This window comes from Dipteris shenzhenensis, chromosome 18, assembly GCF_047967505.1.
Source record: "Dipteris shenzhenensis isolate YYH24624 ecotype China chromosome 18, Dip_SZ_1.0, whole genome shotgun sequence".
In the NCBI taxonomy this organism is placed as follows: Eukaryota; Viridiplantae; Streptophyta; class Polypodiopsida; order Gleicheniales; family Dipteridaceae; genus Dipteris; species Dipteris shenzhenensis.
The window spans coordinates 34,537,327-34,555,131 of record NC_141613.1 but is presented as its reverse complement, the minus strand read 5'-3'; the positions used below and the strand labels follow the sequence as shown (position 1 = coordinate 34,555,131).

The window sequence follows — 17,805 nt, the reverse complement described above, 5'->3', positions numbered from 1 at the left end:
TTGGGTCAGATTGCAAGACATTGGGTCACATTTGCAAAATCTCAGCAAAATTTGGGGCTTTTCTGTATTTGCCCTCTTTTTGGCTTCTTTGCCCTCATTACATTTCGGGCTTTTGCCAGATTTGCTGTTTTTTTGCAGTGGTCATTGCCTGACACAGTCACATTTGGGTCAAATTTGCATTTGCCCTTTGATTTGGGCTGGAAATTTGCAGAACATTTACTTGCAGACATTTGCTGTCATTTTTGGACAGCCAGCTCTTTGTAGTGATAGCCTTGAGGCTTTTGTGTTTTCAGGTCTTTTCTTTTCAAGGTATCCCATTTGCAATGGCTGGCAACAATCATGATCTATTTGGCATTCTTCGTGAAGATGATAAGTTGGATGGCACCAACTATCCGATGTGGTCTTATCTCATGAAACATATTTTTGTTGCAAGACATTTTTGGAATATTGTTTATGGGGTTGATTTGAAGCCAGCCAATGCTATAGTGGCTGCCCCTACTGCTGGTCCCTCTGCAGAGGGTACCCCTCCTGATGCTTTATCCTCTAGCACCCCTACTGTTGCTCCTCCAACCCAAGAACAAACAAGATGGGATGCAAGAGATGCAAATGCACATTCCTGTATTGTTTTATCATGCAAGAGAATCATTATTCCACACATCCGGTCATGCAAGACAACAAAGGATGCTTGGGACAAATTGGCTTCTTTTTATCAGATTCACAATGAGACACGTGCTGCATATTTAAGAAGGCAATTGTAGGAAGTCAGTATGAATGAAGGTGACTCTACGGATGCATACCTGACAAAGGTCAAGGACCTCATGGAACAACTTGCCAATATTGATGAGGTGGTGCCCAATTCTCAGCTTGTCAGTACCACATTGAATGGGCTGCTTGATACATATCGAGGGTTTGCTACAACACTTCGATTAGTGGCCATGGGTAATCCAGACCACTACTCTTTTGATCAGCTAGTCACTTTGCTTTTGCAGGAAGAGCAAAGTCGTGCTAATAGGCAAGCTACTATTCCTGATCATGCATTTGCTTCACAGCAGCTGAAACTCATCTTTGGCATGAGAGAATGGGTCATCTCAATTACAGAGCTCTTGCCAAGTTACATTCACAAGGCATGGCAAATGAGTCCCATGTGTGTGAGGGTTGTCTTTTGGGTAAGATGCATCGGTTTCCTTTTCAAAAGAATTGTCCAAAATTCTCACAAAGGAAATTGCAGCTAGTGCACAGTGATGTCTGTGGCGCAATGAGGACAAATGCCATTGGGGGGTACAAATATTTCATGACTCTCATTGATGACTTCACAAGATATTGTTGGGTATATGCTTTAAAAGCCAAATCTGAAGTGTTCTCATGCTTTCAGAGGTAGCTGAATATGGTTGAGAATGAATCAAGATGCAAGCTTGTCACCCTCAACACAAATAGGGCGGGAGAGTATATGTCAAAGGAGTTTGATGCATTTTTGTCTTCACGGGGCATTGTTCACTCATGCACTACTCCTTACACTCCTCAGCATAACCCTGTTTCTGAAAGGAAGAACATGTCCACTATGGAGATGGCCAGATGCATGCTTAAGGCCAAGTCCTTGTCCAATAAATTTTGGCTTGATGCAGTGATGTGTGCCAACAAGGGCATTGAGGACTGTTACATCTTATGAAGCATGGAAAGGCAGGAAGCCTTCACTTTCACACATGAGAGTTTTTGGGTCTCTTGCATATGTTCATGTACCATCTCAGCTGAGACATAAGCTTGATGACAAGGCAATCAAATGCATATTTATTGGTTACAGCCAGGAGAGCAGAGGGTATTGGTTATACCAACCAAATACTGAGAAGATTATTGTCAGTAGAGATGTAATCTTTGCTGAACATTTGGCTTCTCCTCTTGTGGACTGCAAAGCTAAGCCAGAAGTTGACATGTTTGATGCCTTTGACTGTTGGTTACCTCGGCTTCCCTCAGAGGGAGTCTTTGACCAACAACATGAGCCTCGATCCCACTATTCATGATGCAGTGATTGAAGAAAGAGGTGTCAATAGATAGCAAAGGCAAGTTCCCAGATGGCTTCTTGACACATTGAGGGACAGCAAACAAGATCAACCTCTTGCTGCCCAGACAAGATCAGGGAATAGACAGATGCATGGTCACTTTCTTGAGTTTGCACTCCTTGCTACAGCTTGCAATGAAGAGCCTTTGCACCATAAAGATGCTTTTGACAGCAAAGAGTGGATGGATGCAATGAGAGCTGAGCTACAATCTATTGCCAAAAATGACACATGGGAATTAGTAGATCTCCCTTTCGGCAATCATGCCATTGGTACCTGGTGGGTCTACAAGTTAAAAAGGAAGTCTGAGCTACAATCTATTGCCAAAAATGACACATGGGAATTAGTAGATCTCCCTTCCAGCAATCATGCCATTGGTACCCGGTGGGTCTACAAGTTAAAAAGGAAGTCTGATGGTAGCATAGATCGACACAAAGCCCGTCTTGTTGCAAAAGGTTATGCTCAACAAGGCATTGACTTTGAGGAGACCTTTGCTCCCACTTCCAGAATTACTACTATTAGATGTGTTATTGCCATTGCAGCCCATCACCATTGGCAAGTGCACCAGCTTGCCATCAAGTCTGCCTTTCTTCATGGGGATCTGCAGGGAGAAGTCTATGTGACACAACCTCCTGGCTTTGAGGTTGTTGGATCTGAAAAGAAGATATGCCGGCTGAGAAAAGCCCTTTATGGTTTCAAGCAGGCACCTCGGGCATGGTATGCGAAAATTCATGCACACTTACTGTCCCTTGGTTTTCAGAATAGCCACACAGAGTCCACTCTTTATGTCCGTGGGGGTGGTTTTGATTTTTTAGTGCTGATTTTATATGTGGATGACATGCTGATCACTGGCCCTGATACTCAGCATATTGCAGCTTTCAAGGTTGATTTGCAACAAGCTTTTGAAATGTCAAACATGGGACAGCTGCACTATTATTTGGGCATTTAGTTTGCTCATGTTGAGGGGGGTATCATGATGTCACAGTCCAAGTATATTGGACAGCTCCTTGGTTTTTCAGTTTGAGGATTGCAAGCCAATCTCTACTCCAGTGGACCCTGGCTTTAAATTTTCAGCTCATGATGGGAGCCCACCATGTGATATCACTCTTTACTAGCAGGCTGTTGGATGTCTCGGATCCAGTTCTCTCATGAGAGACGTGGCATTGTTATGTCTCAGTCCAAGTATGTTCAGAAACTCTCGGACAGATTTAACATGCAAGAGTGTAAGCCCATAGCAACTCCTATGGAGCCGGGGCTGAAACTCACAATGCATGATGCAGGAGAAGCAGTTGATGCCACACTTTACAGTTAGGCTGTTGGATGCCTCATATATCTCTGCAACACTAGACCTGATATTCAGTTTGCAGTATCTCAGGTGAGCAGGCACATGCACAGCCCAAAAACTATGCATTGGCAGGCAGTTAAGCGCATCTTCCGTTATTTGCAGGGCACAAAGTCTTTTGGCTTGCTATTTCCCAGGGGGGGTGACTTGTAGATGCATGCCTACAGTGATTCAGATTGGGCTGGTGATTATGACACTAGGCAGTCCACTAGTGGCAATTGTTTCTTTTTGGGTAAATCTTGCATTTCATGGCTGAGCAAGAAACAATCTACAGTGGCTACCTCATCATGTGAAGCTGAGTACAGGGCAACTTTCACAGCAACAGTTGAATGTGTCTAGCTGCGACGTCTATTTGCTGATCTTCATCTGTCTTTGGAGGGTCCCTCTCCAATTCTCACTGATAGTCAGAGTGCCATTGCAGTGGCACAGAATCCAGTGTTTCATGCTCGCACGAAACACATCGAGGTTCACTATCACTACGTCAGAGAGAAGTTGCATGCAGGAGAGATCAGTATGATCTTTGTGTCCACACATGACAACGTTGCAGATATTTTCACCAAAGCACTACCACGTGAAAAGTTTGAGGCATTTCGCAGTGCCCTGAACGTATATCCGTTTGGTGATTGATCAGCCTTGTACATGACATTAGCACTGCAGGGGGGTGTTAGAATTATAGATATAATTCAGCAGTGACCAATGTAATATAATAAGCTAGTTAGGGGCACTTTTTCCTCTTTAAGAGGTTTTTCCCCCTAACCGCAGTTAGGTCACTAACTATGGTTAGTGACTACTAAGGTTTTGTCACTAGGACAAAACCTTATCTTTCTTTCATTGTGTTGTACTCTCACACTCTTCTATTGCAACTAAGCTTTCAGCTTCCAAGCGTCCAGCTCTCACTCTCTCTTGCTCTCTCTCACTCACCCTCTTCTCACAGTGATGACCTGAAATGCAACATCTAGCTGTAATGGGGGTGACCCAAACTTAGCCTGAATGATTTGGTGAGGAATAGATGGCTTACCACGAATCATCAGTGATAACATGAGAATCTGTAGCCGCTCTACATGGGCCCACTCTGTATCCGACAAGTCTGGCCCCCAATATGGGCTGCCGTACATTCCCGTTGGACGGACCAGGGAGTCAAAAAGCAACCCCTTGGTCCGTGGATCGTGAAAGTGCGAGTGGAAGCACCACCTCTCTAGTCTGGCCAATGAAGCATATCCTCTGCTCAAGAGTGCCTGCATCGCAGGTCTCATAGTGAAGATGGGTCTGGAAAAGACAACCCCAAGATAAGTGTATGACGAAACTATCTCAACAGGTGACCCATCAAATTTTAACTGCTCCTGGCGCATGACATCTCGAGATGTATTGAAGATTATAACCTTGGTTTTACCCAGGTTGACCTTTAAATCATGAGACTCACAAAAGGATTGTAGTGCGTCAAGGTGTCTCTGGAGCCCCTCTGTTGAGGAAGACAAGAGAGCCATGTCATTTGCGTAAAGCAATATGCGGATCAGCGTGCCCGCAAGAGAGTAACCTACTCCCCCCTGTTTCTACATCACTGTCTCTAGCTCGTCAATGTAGAGGCCAAAAAGGTAGGTGATAATGGACACCCTTGTTTGATCCTGATAGTGCTCGTGATCTCGTCTGTCCACCCAGATTCTACCCGGACTTTGCCTGAAACGCTCTGGTAAAGTGCCATGACAGGCCAAATGATCTCCTGGTCATAACCCAAATCCCGTACGCGCTGTATGAGGCACTCTCAGAACCGTGTCAAATGCCTTGTGGAAATCCACAAAGCAACAACAAACCCTTTGCTTCCGTGCCCTCGCCTCCTCGATGATACATCTGAGCATGAGAATGTGGTCCATGATCACGCCGGAATCTGGCCTGTCCTGCTGCTGTCCTTGACACTCCGTAAATCTGCTGACCTCGGAATCAAGTACTAATGCATATTTCTTGGACATGACATGACTAATCATAATGGTCCTGTAGTTCTCCGGGCTCATGGGATCCCTTGCCTTGTGGATGGGTGAGATAGTGTTAATGGTCCAGGTGCGTGGAAACCCCAAACAAACAGCTTCATTAAAGAGCTTTGCTAAGATTGAAACTAGGAGGTTGATCCCATACGCAATGAACTCAGTGCATAGTCCCTCGTGATCCTTCGCTCGGCCATTATGAAGTTTCATTATGACATCCTTTACCCCCCCCCTAGAGTGAAGATTAACAATTTAGCTTCAAGTGGTACTTGTGCTCATTTGGTTGTGACAACCTCAATTTCTCCATCATCATGATCTGTATCTTTATGTCATGGCAGGTTCTATTTAACATTACTGATCAAGAGCTACAAACATTGGATGACTTTGAAGATGTGGAATACACTCGGCAAACTGTAGAAGCTTTACTTCTGGTAATTATTCCAACACTAACATGTGATATTGTCACATAAGTTTTGGTTTTGGCAAAAACTGCAGTATCTAATGATGCTAGGTGATCTAGTTCTATGCAGGCACTTGCAATTACTTCTGTATTATACAATGATGTTTCAAAGTTTGAGGAGAAGCGAAGCACACTTTGGAAGTAGATGTAATGTAAAAAGTAATATCACAATAGGTTGGTTTGATCAAATGAGAAAAAGTTCTCTTAAGTGTCTTGTTTGGCAGCAATTGCAAATAATTTTGGATGAAGCTTCTGGAAAGGTCACCATGTCCTATCAAGGACCGTAATCTTTGGAAGGCTTACATGGACACACTTTATGACATTCCTAACCAGCCATACCCAACTTAGAAAGCATCCCTCGCCCCACCACCTCCACACTCTTCAGAATAACACATCTAAAAGAGGGTTGGTAGCAGGTCAAGTCTCAAGGGTAGCCTTTGAGATGCACTTCAAGTGTGGAACCTACTAAGCAAGAGTCTTACCCTGTATGGTAGAGGCGTTTCCTCCAAACACATGTAGAACACATAGCATTGTTGATTTTACTTTCTCTTCACCTTCGGGTTGCCTCTGGATCTACCTCTTTCCAGTACAGTAATCCTAGTTGTATACACAAGGGCTCAGGCCTCCAGCTTGTACAGAATTTATGTTTTATTGGGCTACACCCTAGTATCATCCTGCTATGCCTAGCATTGTCTCTATTCATGACTTGCACAAGGGTCGTCATATTCTTAACTTCTCGTTAGTGTTCAAGTCCCTCCTCCAACTAAATCCTTTGTAGTTCTGATTGTCTCTTTATAATTAGGGTTTCCAGCTAAGCACTAGCACGAGGAAATCTTAGGACAGCCAACTTCAACCAAGTGAATTCCATGAAGGACTTTTTTGTCGGTTTGTGATTCTTTTTCCCCCAATTCTGATAACTTATGTATCCATATTTATCTGGGTGTTTGAAGCTTTACAAAAGATTGAAAATTATCAAGTTTGAAATAACTATCCTAATCAAAAAAGTTTGTTTTGCTCACACAGAATGGACATAAAGACAAACCAGAAAAAGAGGAGTGTTGTCAGCTGCAGTCCTATGCCTATGTTTGGGCTACTTTGAATGACGAAAAACTATTTGGTGATTGGGATTATGAGGTAAGAGGTTGTGCTTGCGTTATAGCGTTTATCAGGGTCTGGTGATGCATTTTAGAGAGCTTATTTCAGACTGTTGCATGCTCGTTTTTGTTCTTTAGAAGGCAAATTGCATTGATTTTCGGCCTAAAGATAATTACGGTAAAATAGGCATCCACTTGGTCCCCAAAAGGTACTTGGCAGCAGACAATGATTATTAAGGTTTAAGAATCTCTTCCATTCTGCTCTTTCCACTTATTTTTATTTACAAGTGACACGTCCAATATTTACTGTCAGAGAGGTGCCCTTATATTTCTGTTCTAAAACCTAGAGTGTCGTGTATGGAAGTGAGTGATGAACTATTGGATTAGTTCATTGGTTCAGCCTTGGGGTAGCTTGGATGATTAGAGTTGTTAAAAGGTTCAAAGCATGGTGTCTTAGATGCTCAAGCCTAGGGAGGACGATTATATGTCACTGGCATGGTTAGTTATTTCTAAAAGGCTAGATGACTTGGCTTCTATTCAAAAGATCCCTTATTGATGAAAGGAATAGGTGCCACATAAGCCTGCACATAGAAGGTGGGAAAATCAGAGAAGCAAATTTTAGTGCCTTATGAAGAGGCAATCTATGAGCAAGGGAAGGGAACTGCTCGCATAGTAGCAAATCCAAGAAACGATCGGTCTCCTGCATGAGAGGGTCTCCTTTTCTTTTTTTGAGAGGCTCTTTCTTGATTGCATACTAACGCGTGTTTTAATTAGCCAGTCTCCTGAACAAGATATTGAGGGTAGCAGTAAAGTTTGCCAATTGCAAACCTTAGAGGGATCTCTTATTTGGTGTTTGAGTACATTGTAATCTGCAATCATGGTGAGGGATTGTGAAAATAGTATACGTTATCCACTTCTAGAAGACCTTTGAGTTAGCTTCTGAAGCTTGCCTCATCTCACAACTTTGAGCCTTGGCATTGTTGACAATGTCATCTGGAGCTTTCTAGGAGTCAAAGGTAAGTACATAAGATGTGTCAGAAGAGATGAGTAGCAACATGATTGTGAAGTAGTGGCTCCCTTCATCCTCTAGGAGGTGGGATTCAACATTGACATTGGTTCACTTTATTCCCCAGGAGACAGTCAACACTGACGAAGACCTTGATGCCAAAGATGCGGTGTTGATCTTAGACCTAGTACAGGGCTTGCAAAGACACCTAGCAGCTTTGCATATATTTAGTGAAAGTCCAGACAGGAAGGTTACCTTGTTAACACCAAGGTCATTATCTTCAATACTCGCGATGCCCACACCAGCACGAGGCATTCACCTTGGGAGGAGTGCCATTTGACATTTTCACATCTTATGTGTGAGCTGCATGCATCCTATGATATTGGAGCTAGATATCAACTACATTTTTGACGAAGTTTTTTAGACTTGAGTCGAGTCATTGATTACTAGGATTTGCACTATGTTGCACTAGGACTTTGAGGGTTCTCCACCCCACCCTCGATCCTCTGCTAAATGCCCTTGCTCTCGGACTTAACTCCTTTCCTCCCCCCCTTCTCAATGTGCTACTTAGGCCTTGTGGGCATTGAGCCTCGTAGATTGATGAACTGCCTTCTGGCAATTCTTTACCCATTTTGAGCATCAGCCCCCCTTTTGGCCTTTGTGGACTTGAGATTTGCCTTCGGGCACTTTTTCGGTGCCCTTCTGTCCCCTCGGCCTCCCCTCCCCTTTCACTGCCATTTACCTCTCAAGGCTGTCTCCCTTCCCCCCTTTTCCCTTCTTCTTCCCTCTTTCCTTGTTCCCGTCCTCTCGTTTAGCTGCCTGTAAGGAGCCCCATCTTCCCCCTTGAATTCTTGAGTCTCGCTTTTCCCACCTTTATGCCGTTCTTTCGCAATCAGTGCTAACTACAAAAAGTTTTTTTTGAAGTGACCTTGCACTCTAGCTAGAGAAGACCGCATGCCAGCTTCCGTGGCTCCAACTACATCTGGATTTCCTTTTTCTTAGAGGAGGAACAAGTTCATCAAGCACTAAGGAACTCCAAAACAAGGCAATCTTAGGTCACATTGTCCGCCCCCTCCCCGTAGCCTCTCCGCCCTTCTCGCTCTCTGCCCCCCCTCCCGTAGCCTCTCCGCCCCTTCTCCCGTAGCCTTTCCTAGCTGGGCTAAACCCCCAGCCCAACTAGGGGGTTAGCTTAGCCAGGGGGTAACAGGAAATATGGCCAGCAAAGCATGGCCCAGCCTACCTTCCTCCTCTTCACATTCCCTCTAACCCCGAGTTGGGCTAAACCCCCAACCCAACCGGGGGGTTAGGTTAAGCCAGGGGGGTTCATCATACAGCCAACTGTGGATTGGCCTACCCTCTCCTCCAAGTCCCCCTCAACCCCCTCAACTCCTTCAACATCCACCAGGACTCGGTACTCTACAGTTGTGACCATGACACCCTCTCCATACGCACGGAATTACCAACAAGAAGGCTCAAAACGGCCCATCCTCGGGCAACAAGATCAGATTTTTTATCTGCAGCAGGCAATGAGAGAGCTACGAGTGGAGCTAGCAAAAGTAAAGGCCCGACTTCACATCTTGGAAGGGCCTGGTAAGCAGGCAGTAATTGATGAGGCTGTAAAATCTGGTAAGGATTCCCCCCCTACCCCGCAGCTAGTCTCTACAGTCAAAGATCTTGTTCACACTGAAGTACAAACTGCTAGGAAGGAAGTGTTTGTGGAAGTGGACAGCAAAGCAATTAAGTCTGATATCCAAGCAGAGATTAAAGAACACGAAGCTAGATGTGATAATGTGCTGAAGATTAGAATAGGGGGGCTCCCAAAAGATTGGTACAAAGAGGAGGATACATATAGTGAAATATTGACAAAGATCAAATCAAGTTTACCCAACATCGAATGGGTGAATGATGATGAGCAGGATGATGACGACTCCAGGCCAGCTTCTATTTTACACTATAGAGGTCATGCAATCCTTACACTGAAGTCAAAAGATATGCGGATCAAGCTTCTTCGACAATCTTACAAGCTGAAGGGCACCAAAGTATGGATAGCAGAGGAGCTTACACAAACCCACCTCAAGATTAAGGCAACTGAATTAGCTAAACTCAGGGCTGCCAGAAAGGATGGAAAATGGGCAGTTTACCGCGAAGGGGTAGCACTAATCAGAGAGTTTAAATCAAAAGCAAAAGACTCTCAGTCTTAAACTGATGTATGGCTGTTTACTCTCCAGAATATCATGTAGGTACTTTAAATAATTGGGATTGGTTTTTGCACTCTTTGGGAGCTGCCATGTGCCCTCCCTAAAGCAGATGTACTAGAGGGTTTCTTGCAGTCCCATAGACCTTTTGGTTTCCAGTGAACGTTAATAGAATTTCTTTCTTTCTTTCTTTCACACCTACATGCGGGCAAGTTAGTGCTCAAGGGTTACCACATCCAATAGGCCACCATCTATGGGAGGGGAGTCTTACTTCTCTAGGTTTGTGACCTGAGACCACCTAGGCCCTTATTGAGGAGAGTCTCGTGTACTTGGGCCCACACTTTGTCTTCCTCCCATGGTATTGTGGTTTCACAATGTATGATATGGGCACAAGTCACCATGTACCAGGTTCCTGATCACTTCTGATTCCCGGCACTATTAAGTTCTCATGCACACAAACCACTCTTGGTAGATCCCTAGCTAAGAGTCCACATATTTGTTAGACCATGAAAGGATCAGGCGTAGGCTCACGTCCTAGCCATAGACCCATAGAACGTAAAGTCATCCCCAACCTGAAGGTTAGGGTTACCCTCTTGAGCTAGAGCATCCAATTGGAATCCATAGCATCCAATACCACCATGACACACCTTGAAGAGTGTCGTGCTGAAGTCTAATTGAACGGGCAAGAGTCCAGCCACCACAATAATTAGGGTTGGGACACTAACCTTAGCCCCTACGGCTATATTTAGCAAGGCTTTAATAACATTCCTAAACCTCCCCTTAGATGCCAATCAACCTTGGTCCTTAGCCTCAAGAGTTATTCACTTTGGCTAAACCCATTACACCTAGGTAAAATACTTGACCCAAGATAGCGAGGGTTAGCTTGGGATGTGATGTTATTTCTTTACTAAATAATTCGTGGATCAAGTATTCGTGACAGAGATTGTTATGAGGGCGTTGGTCTTTTTGAATTAAAACCAATTCAGGCTCTAATGAACATAGGTAGTCAAATCTTGCCATCAAACCAGCTCCTCCTTAACACAAAGCTGTCCCCCCACATAAGCATTTCTTTTCACCGGCTTATGTGAAAAACTGGATGGAATTTGTTTCTACCGGGGAGTTGCAATTAACTTGCAATATCATTTATCTTCTTTATATGGAAGAATGCACCACAAAATCTAGAAGATACTTATAATGCTTACCCATATACGTAGTCTTGGAATCTTTGGTAACACTTTTTGCAAAAAAAAGGTTTCTCAGCCTCTCTGAGAATTACTCTCTCAATATCTCTCTCTGTCTCTTTATTCTCTTCTCTCTCAGACACAACACTAGGGCCTAGGACAATAGTCAGCTGGACCCCCCTGAAGGTTTTTATTGCTTGTCAAAAATTCTGAGTACAAAATTCAGTTCAGCACACAGGCTGCTTATAAAAATCCATCGTGAATGATTTTTATAAAAGAGCTCTCCGCTCTCTTTCTTGGCAACATGCCACTTGTCATAATCCTAGACTAAATTTTAGTTACATGCCATGAAAGGGCAAACTCTGGGATCTTCTTAGCCCTTGGTCTCATGGACACCTCCTGGATGCTAGCTAGGCTTCATATAGCTTGGGTATTAAACCACTCTCTTGTACTTGCAACAATTAATCAAATGCGCATAGCCATGGCACCCATTAATCGTTAGCGCTTTGCTTGCAAAGTAGAAATTTGTGGACTAATCCTAGTCACTGTGGGCATTCCCACCAAGCAAACTCTGGGATCTTCTTAGCCCTCGGTCACATGGACACCTCCTGAATGCTAGCTAGGCTTCATAGAGCTTGGGTATTAAACCGCTCTCTTGTACTTGCAATATTTAATCAAATATGCATAGCCATGGCACCCATTAATCGTTAGTGCTTTGCTTGCAAAGTAGAAATTTGTGGACTAATCCTAGTTACTATGAGCGTTCCCACCAAGCGAACATGTGCACATAACATAGAACAATTTCTGCAGTTGACCAATGTCAACCCTCTGGATCATAGTTAAGGGGCTTTTGACTGAGAGTCGAGGTGCCTTAATTATGGCCAAGTCAAAGTAGGCACATCTTGGTTAACCCTCTTTGCGTAAGCCAAGTCTCGTTGATGCTCTGGTTAACCATAGTTAATCCTCTTGGCCTAATCCAAGTCTCCCAAATCGGAGGTAGGCTTCCTTAACTGGAGTTAAATATCTTTGATTGTAGTCAATACTTTGACCGATAAAAGATAACTCTTTGAACATAATTAAATAAATGAAGAACTCTTTAATTATGAGCAAATAAATGGTCAAGTGGAACTTTGACTTGGAGTATTTACAACTTGGTGACATCCCCTTGGCTTTTATTTAGTTGACCTCAATTGAAAAGCTTCCTTGTAAATATCTAAGAGCTGTGGATGATCATAGAACGTGTCTTCATCCATCTATTTGGCATCCAATGCCGAATAGTTCTTGAATTTTACAAGGTACTTGTAAAATTCCTTGCCTTGAGGGCCTTTGTGTACAATATGGTACACAATCTACTCTGGCTAAAGGACATCCTCCAACTCATCCACTTCCGGTGGATCTTCTGTTACTGGCTCTGTAGGCTCGAGTCCTTGATAAGACTCACATGAAAGGCATTGTGAATCCTCCAATGCTGTGGCCATACCAATCTGTATGCAACCTTATTAATCTCATCTGTAACCCTGAAAGGGCCATAATACTTGGGAGATAACTTTACTTGCATACACTTTTTCTTTGCCCTTAAGCTTGCTGGCTTTTTTGAACTTTAAAAGTATTTAATCCCCTCACTGGAGATCTAGCTGTCTCCTATGCTTATCTACAACCTTCTTATGCTTTTCTTGAGACCTTTCTATGGCTATCTAAACCTGGTCTAAAAGCTGTCTGGAGGTCTCTGACATATCGATCAGCTGCAAATATCTCGTCTTTGGTCCTCGAGATAGGTGGCATAATCACGTTTTCATAAATGACCTCAAATGGGGCTTTCCCTGTGGAATTGTGAACAATATTATTATATGCACTAATGGAAGGTACTTTTCCCAATCTAATTTTTGGTCAGCCTCGTAGCATTTTAATAGATCCAACACTATTGAATTTGCTACTTCACTTTGACCATTTGTTTGAGGATGGAAAGAAGAAGAAAAATGCAGATTTACCTCCATATTATCAAATAAGGCTCTCCAGAATAGGCTGGTCATTGTGGGGTCTCGGTCACTGACAATGGACTTTGGCATTCCATGGTGCTTAAAGATCTATGCCATAAAAACCTTGGCCATATGATCTGCCCTAGGATCATCCTTCCTTCATCACCCAACCTCCCTCCTTCTCTTGTCCCCCCCTTTTCTTGTCACTTACTTTGCTGTCCACATAGACCTACCCCTGATGACTCCATCTTATGCATTTGCCACAGTCCTTCCTACCCCTTCTTTGCTCGCTAGCTTGGACTTGGCAGCTTTGGAACTACAATGATGACACATTAGGGAAGGACGATGTCAAAGGGGCAATGGAGCCTAGCTCGATCCTTCTAGTTATTTAACTTTGCCACGGAGTGTCTTGATGTTTGTTGATAAGATGATGGACATTCCGGGTGATTGGTTGGGCCTGCCCTAGTGGAGCAGTCTGCGAGGACAATGTAGATGCCTTTCTTCTTGTACATCGCATGCATTGGTAGATGTCCATAGCTAGCTGCCTCCCTTGGACACCCTAAGACACCGATTGGAATAGGAAGTGTTGCACCAGGTATACACCATGCTTTGGTTTGGGCTATGGACAACCTTTGGGCATGGAGAGGATGGCGGATCCAATGCTTGTTCATGTGTGGGATGACAAAGGGACAAGTACGCCATCTCTCTATAGAGATGGTCTCCGTTGCCCATGTAGTGGATGGAGTGAATTGGAAGCAAGAAGATTTAGGATGCTATTCCATCGTCTAGTAGAGAAAAGTGTTTGAGACATAGTTGCCAGCATCATTTCTTGGAACGTTTGCTAGATATTATTTACATGTTGTAAACTGTTTGGGAGCAAGGTATGAGGGTTCCAAGAAGACCTTTTATTGGCATAAGGAATGGTTTGTAGGTAACCTCTATTTTCAAGGAATCCAATTTTTCTATACCCCACCGCATCGATTGTTGGCACCTACTTCCTTGACGTAACCATAGGCAATGAGTTGGAGCCCCAAGAAGTAGGTTGCAATGCAGCGAAGATTCTTAGGGAAATCCTCTTCTCTAATTCACACTTGGTGATATCCTAATCTTAAGTCAATTTTAGTAAAATATTTTGGTCATTGCAATTGATCAAAGAGCTCATCAATGCGAGGCTTATTTTTTATTATGATTTTATTTAAGGCTTAGTAATCTATGCATAAATGCATAGTACCATCTTTTTTATGTACGAGTAAAATTGGCGAAGACCAAGGTGAACTACTTGGTTGAATTTGCCTTCTCTCTTGACCTCATGTTCTTTTGTTTGACTAAGTCTACATGGTAGTTTACAAATAAGGGTAGATCTAAGAATTATGTCTATCTTATGAACTACATCTTGCTTAGACGGTAAACCATCAAGCAAACCAAATGGAAAAACATCTTAAATTCAACTATTAAATTACTAGATTGATGCTTTTTAACAACATCAATAGAAAATTAATTCTTTTCACACGTAGTATAAATAAAGTCACCAATAAAAGTAAGTTCATAGAGATATACTTTACATTCTTGTTGTTGTAGAATTCATTCCAATTCCATTGAACAAATAAGGGAATAGTTGGTCACATCATGTTCTCCTTGAATCTAGAAGAATCTACCATATTTTTCAAATATAATGGAGTTATCCAGATAACTTTGTTGCATGTTATGTCCAAGACTATCTTTCAATGTCATGGAAAACAATTGTTGTTTGTAAATCTTTCAATAGAAATTATTTTTTCCTTTTGTAGAGGGAGGGGTGTGGGGGTTCCCACCCTTGTGAGTGACATATTGCGTAAAGTCTCAATGGATCCTTAGGGTTGGAATCTTGCAATCGCCTGAATCCAAGATCGACGAGATGAGCTCGAGATACTGGCCGATGGTGCATGTGTGACATGAATGTGTAGGTGTTCTAGTGTCTAAAAGAATTAGTTCTTAATCAAATGGAGAAATTGATATTTGTAGGATGACATCTTAGTAGCATGTGGTCGTGATGGCGAGACCAGTGCTTGCTAAATGTATACTTGCTATACATCAACTCTGAGTCTTTGGTGGACCTCTCGGTGAGTCGGGTGTCCACAGGCATCTAGAGAGTACTACTATGATGGGAGATGGTATATGGACATATTGTGAAAAATAAACCATCTAGTATTGAATGCATACCAAAGTCTTCATCTTCCTTTGCTAAAGTGCTAGAGACAAAGAGGAGTAAGAGAGGGAGTGAGAGATTATTATTTGTTACCCACATAAACCCCAAAAGAATACAAGTAGGCCTATCTTATGTATGTGAAAATTAGCTAGTCTGTCCTTTGTCTATGTCTATTGGTTTTCCCATGAATGGTCCCCTAGTTGATTGAAGAACACATCTTACCATAAGCATTCAAAGCCTATTGGAATGTTTGGTACGATTTGAAGTGTCCGATAAGTACCTTGGGAAAAAACCCCTGAAGACTTATCCTGAAGACTTATCCTATACTACCGTGATTCCTTCCTTTTGCCATTCCATGCAGCTTCAATCTCTCTTAGTCCTCTCTCTAGCTCTCTCTTCTCTCAGCCCTCTCTCACCCCCTTGCCCTCGTAGTTCTCTCTCAACACGTTGTCCTCTCTTATCCCTCGTAGTCTCATAGACCCATAAACTTTCATTGTTTTTTTTTAAATCTTAGCCATCTCTCATCTCTTGCCGTCACTTATCCTCACTTAGCCTTCTTTCATTCTCTCACCCCTCTCTTAGTTCCCCCTTCATTCTCAGCCCATTCTTTCAACCCTCTTTCATTCCCTTTACCCCATTTGTCACATGTCACACTTCATAGGATGCATGCACTTATTTAGTTACTCGAATCTATTATCACATATTATTATGTATGATAACAATGGCAGATGCATGCTTTTATTAGATCCTCTCATGGTTTCTTTGATCTTGATGACTATTTATGCTTGAGTATGGATGTTCGGGTCCCCCCCCTAATGTGCACCTTAATGTGCACCTCAAATTCTCAAAAATAAAATTCTGCCAAAGCTTGCACTTAACATGTCTCTAATGCTACGCTTCGAAAGACTTGTACAACCATGAATGGTCCTCAGCTATGTTTGTCCTTCTCAATTTTGATATTGCTTGTTGGATTGATGAGATGCTATATCTATCCTTTGTATTGCAATAAAGTTTTTTGGTTGGCTGATAGGAATGGAGAAAGGTGCACTTGACAGAATTCACTCAAATGTGCTCCAATTTCGCATCTAATGGAGTATCAAGGCCCATTTGAAAAAATATTTGCACATAAAATTTGCATATCCAAAGAAAATTGAGGAATGTTTCCTTCATGTTTATTTTAGGCTATTATTTTAGTCAAATCTATTGTGAACCTCCATCATAGCTTATGAAACTAGTGGTACCTACTGATGAACTATCAAGGACTAGTTTGAACCCAAAATCCACCTCTGGCAACCTACGTACAAGGACACTAGTTTTTCCAATGCTTGAAGTGTTATAAATATGTATTAGAATCTAGATGGTTTCATTCAAAATTCGTACACCCTTGGTTTTAAGCACTTATTTGTTTGTTATTGCTTCCTTGTTAGTGAGCAACTCTACTAGCTCCCATGTGCCTTCCTTTTGCAAATGTATGATTTTCTCATTATTTCTTTAACCATTATTGGTATAAATTTACATTTCAAAAGTACAAAAGATTTTTTTTAAAAGGATGTAACATCACAATTGCAAATTTCAAGTTATAACAAAAGAGAGATTGCCTTTTTATACGATAAATAGTGAACGAATATGCCCAAACATATGAAGAACCTTATGATGAAACTTGGGAATAGTTGCCAAATGATATCCATTAGATTCCTTTTATTTTTTATAATAATTTAGGAATGGAATATCTATTATGTTAAAATTGTCTTCTAATGGATACCTACACAAGAAGGTATACTTGCATTAGGTACAAGAAGGTTGATCTATTGTGCATCAATGTAGAAAGCTCAAGTGGAAAAATGACACATGGCACCATAAAAATTTCCAACACAAGGATGTATTCCAATCAAACCCAAAACGTTAAATGAAAACAATTTTTATTTATTGTTCATTTGTTTCATACTTACTAATCAAATTGTAGTTAGCTCTCTCAACCTTTTATAGTGTCTAATGGGTAAAGAATGAACTTTCAATTTGTATATAAGTCATTGGTTTCTTGGTAAGAAACAAAATATTTATAAAAGGGATTGGGATCAAAATATGAGCTTTTAGCTCTATACCTATAGCAATATATTTTTTAAAAAGCATTCGACATTTATGTAAATGCATATGTGAAAGAAAATGAAATAGGACAATCCTTTAATTTTTCCTATCTAAACTAGGTACCCAAACTTTGATCATTAGGGGAGAATTGGGGTCTTCAAAGAGTCCCCAATTAGTGTTTTCTAATTTCAAGGGATTAGTGAGGTATTTGAGGTGTATCAATGGGAGTGCTCCTTTTTGTGGAGCAATGCCAT

General features: G+C 42.1%; 1 protein-coding gene across 4 annotated transcripts in view; it reads left to right on the top strand.

The window, feature by feature from the left end:
* The window catches only part of LOC147891152 (AIG2-like protein D), a 49,619-nt gene extending 32,735 nt beyond the window's left edge, over positions 1-16,884 (top strand). The window contains exons 2-4 of one of the 4 annotated variants that reach the window (XM_087389952.1): positions 5,708-5,800; positions 6,853-6,963; positions 16,497-16,884. In XM_087389952.1, coding sequence (XP_087246078.1) covers positions 5,708-5,800; positions 6,853-6,963; positions 16,497-16,577 — 285 coding nt within the window. In that variant the 3' untranslated portion in view covers positions 16,578-16,884. Of the gene's footprint in view, positions 1-5,707; positions 5,801-6,852; positions 6,964-15,068; positions 15,216-16,496 lie in introns of those variants that run through there. The other 3 variants (XM_087389950.1, XM_087389951.1, XM_087389953.1) reach the window with 3 other exon arrangements.
* Positions 16,885-17,805: the final 921 nt, after the last annotated feature.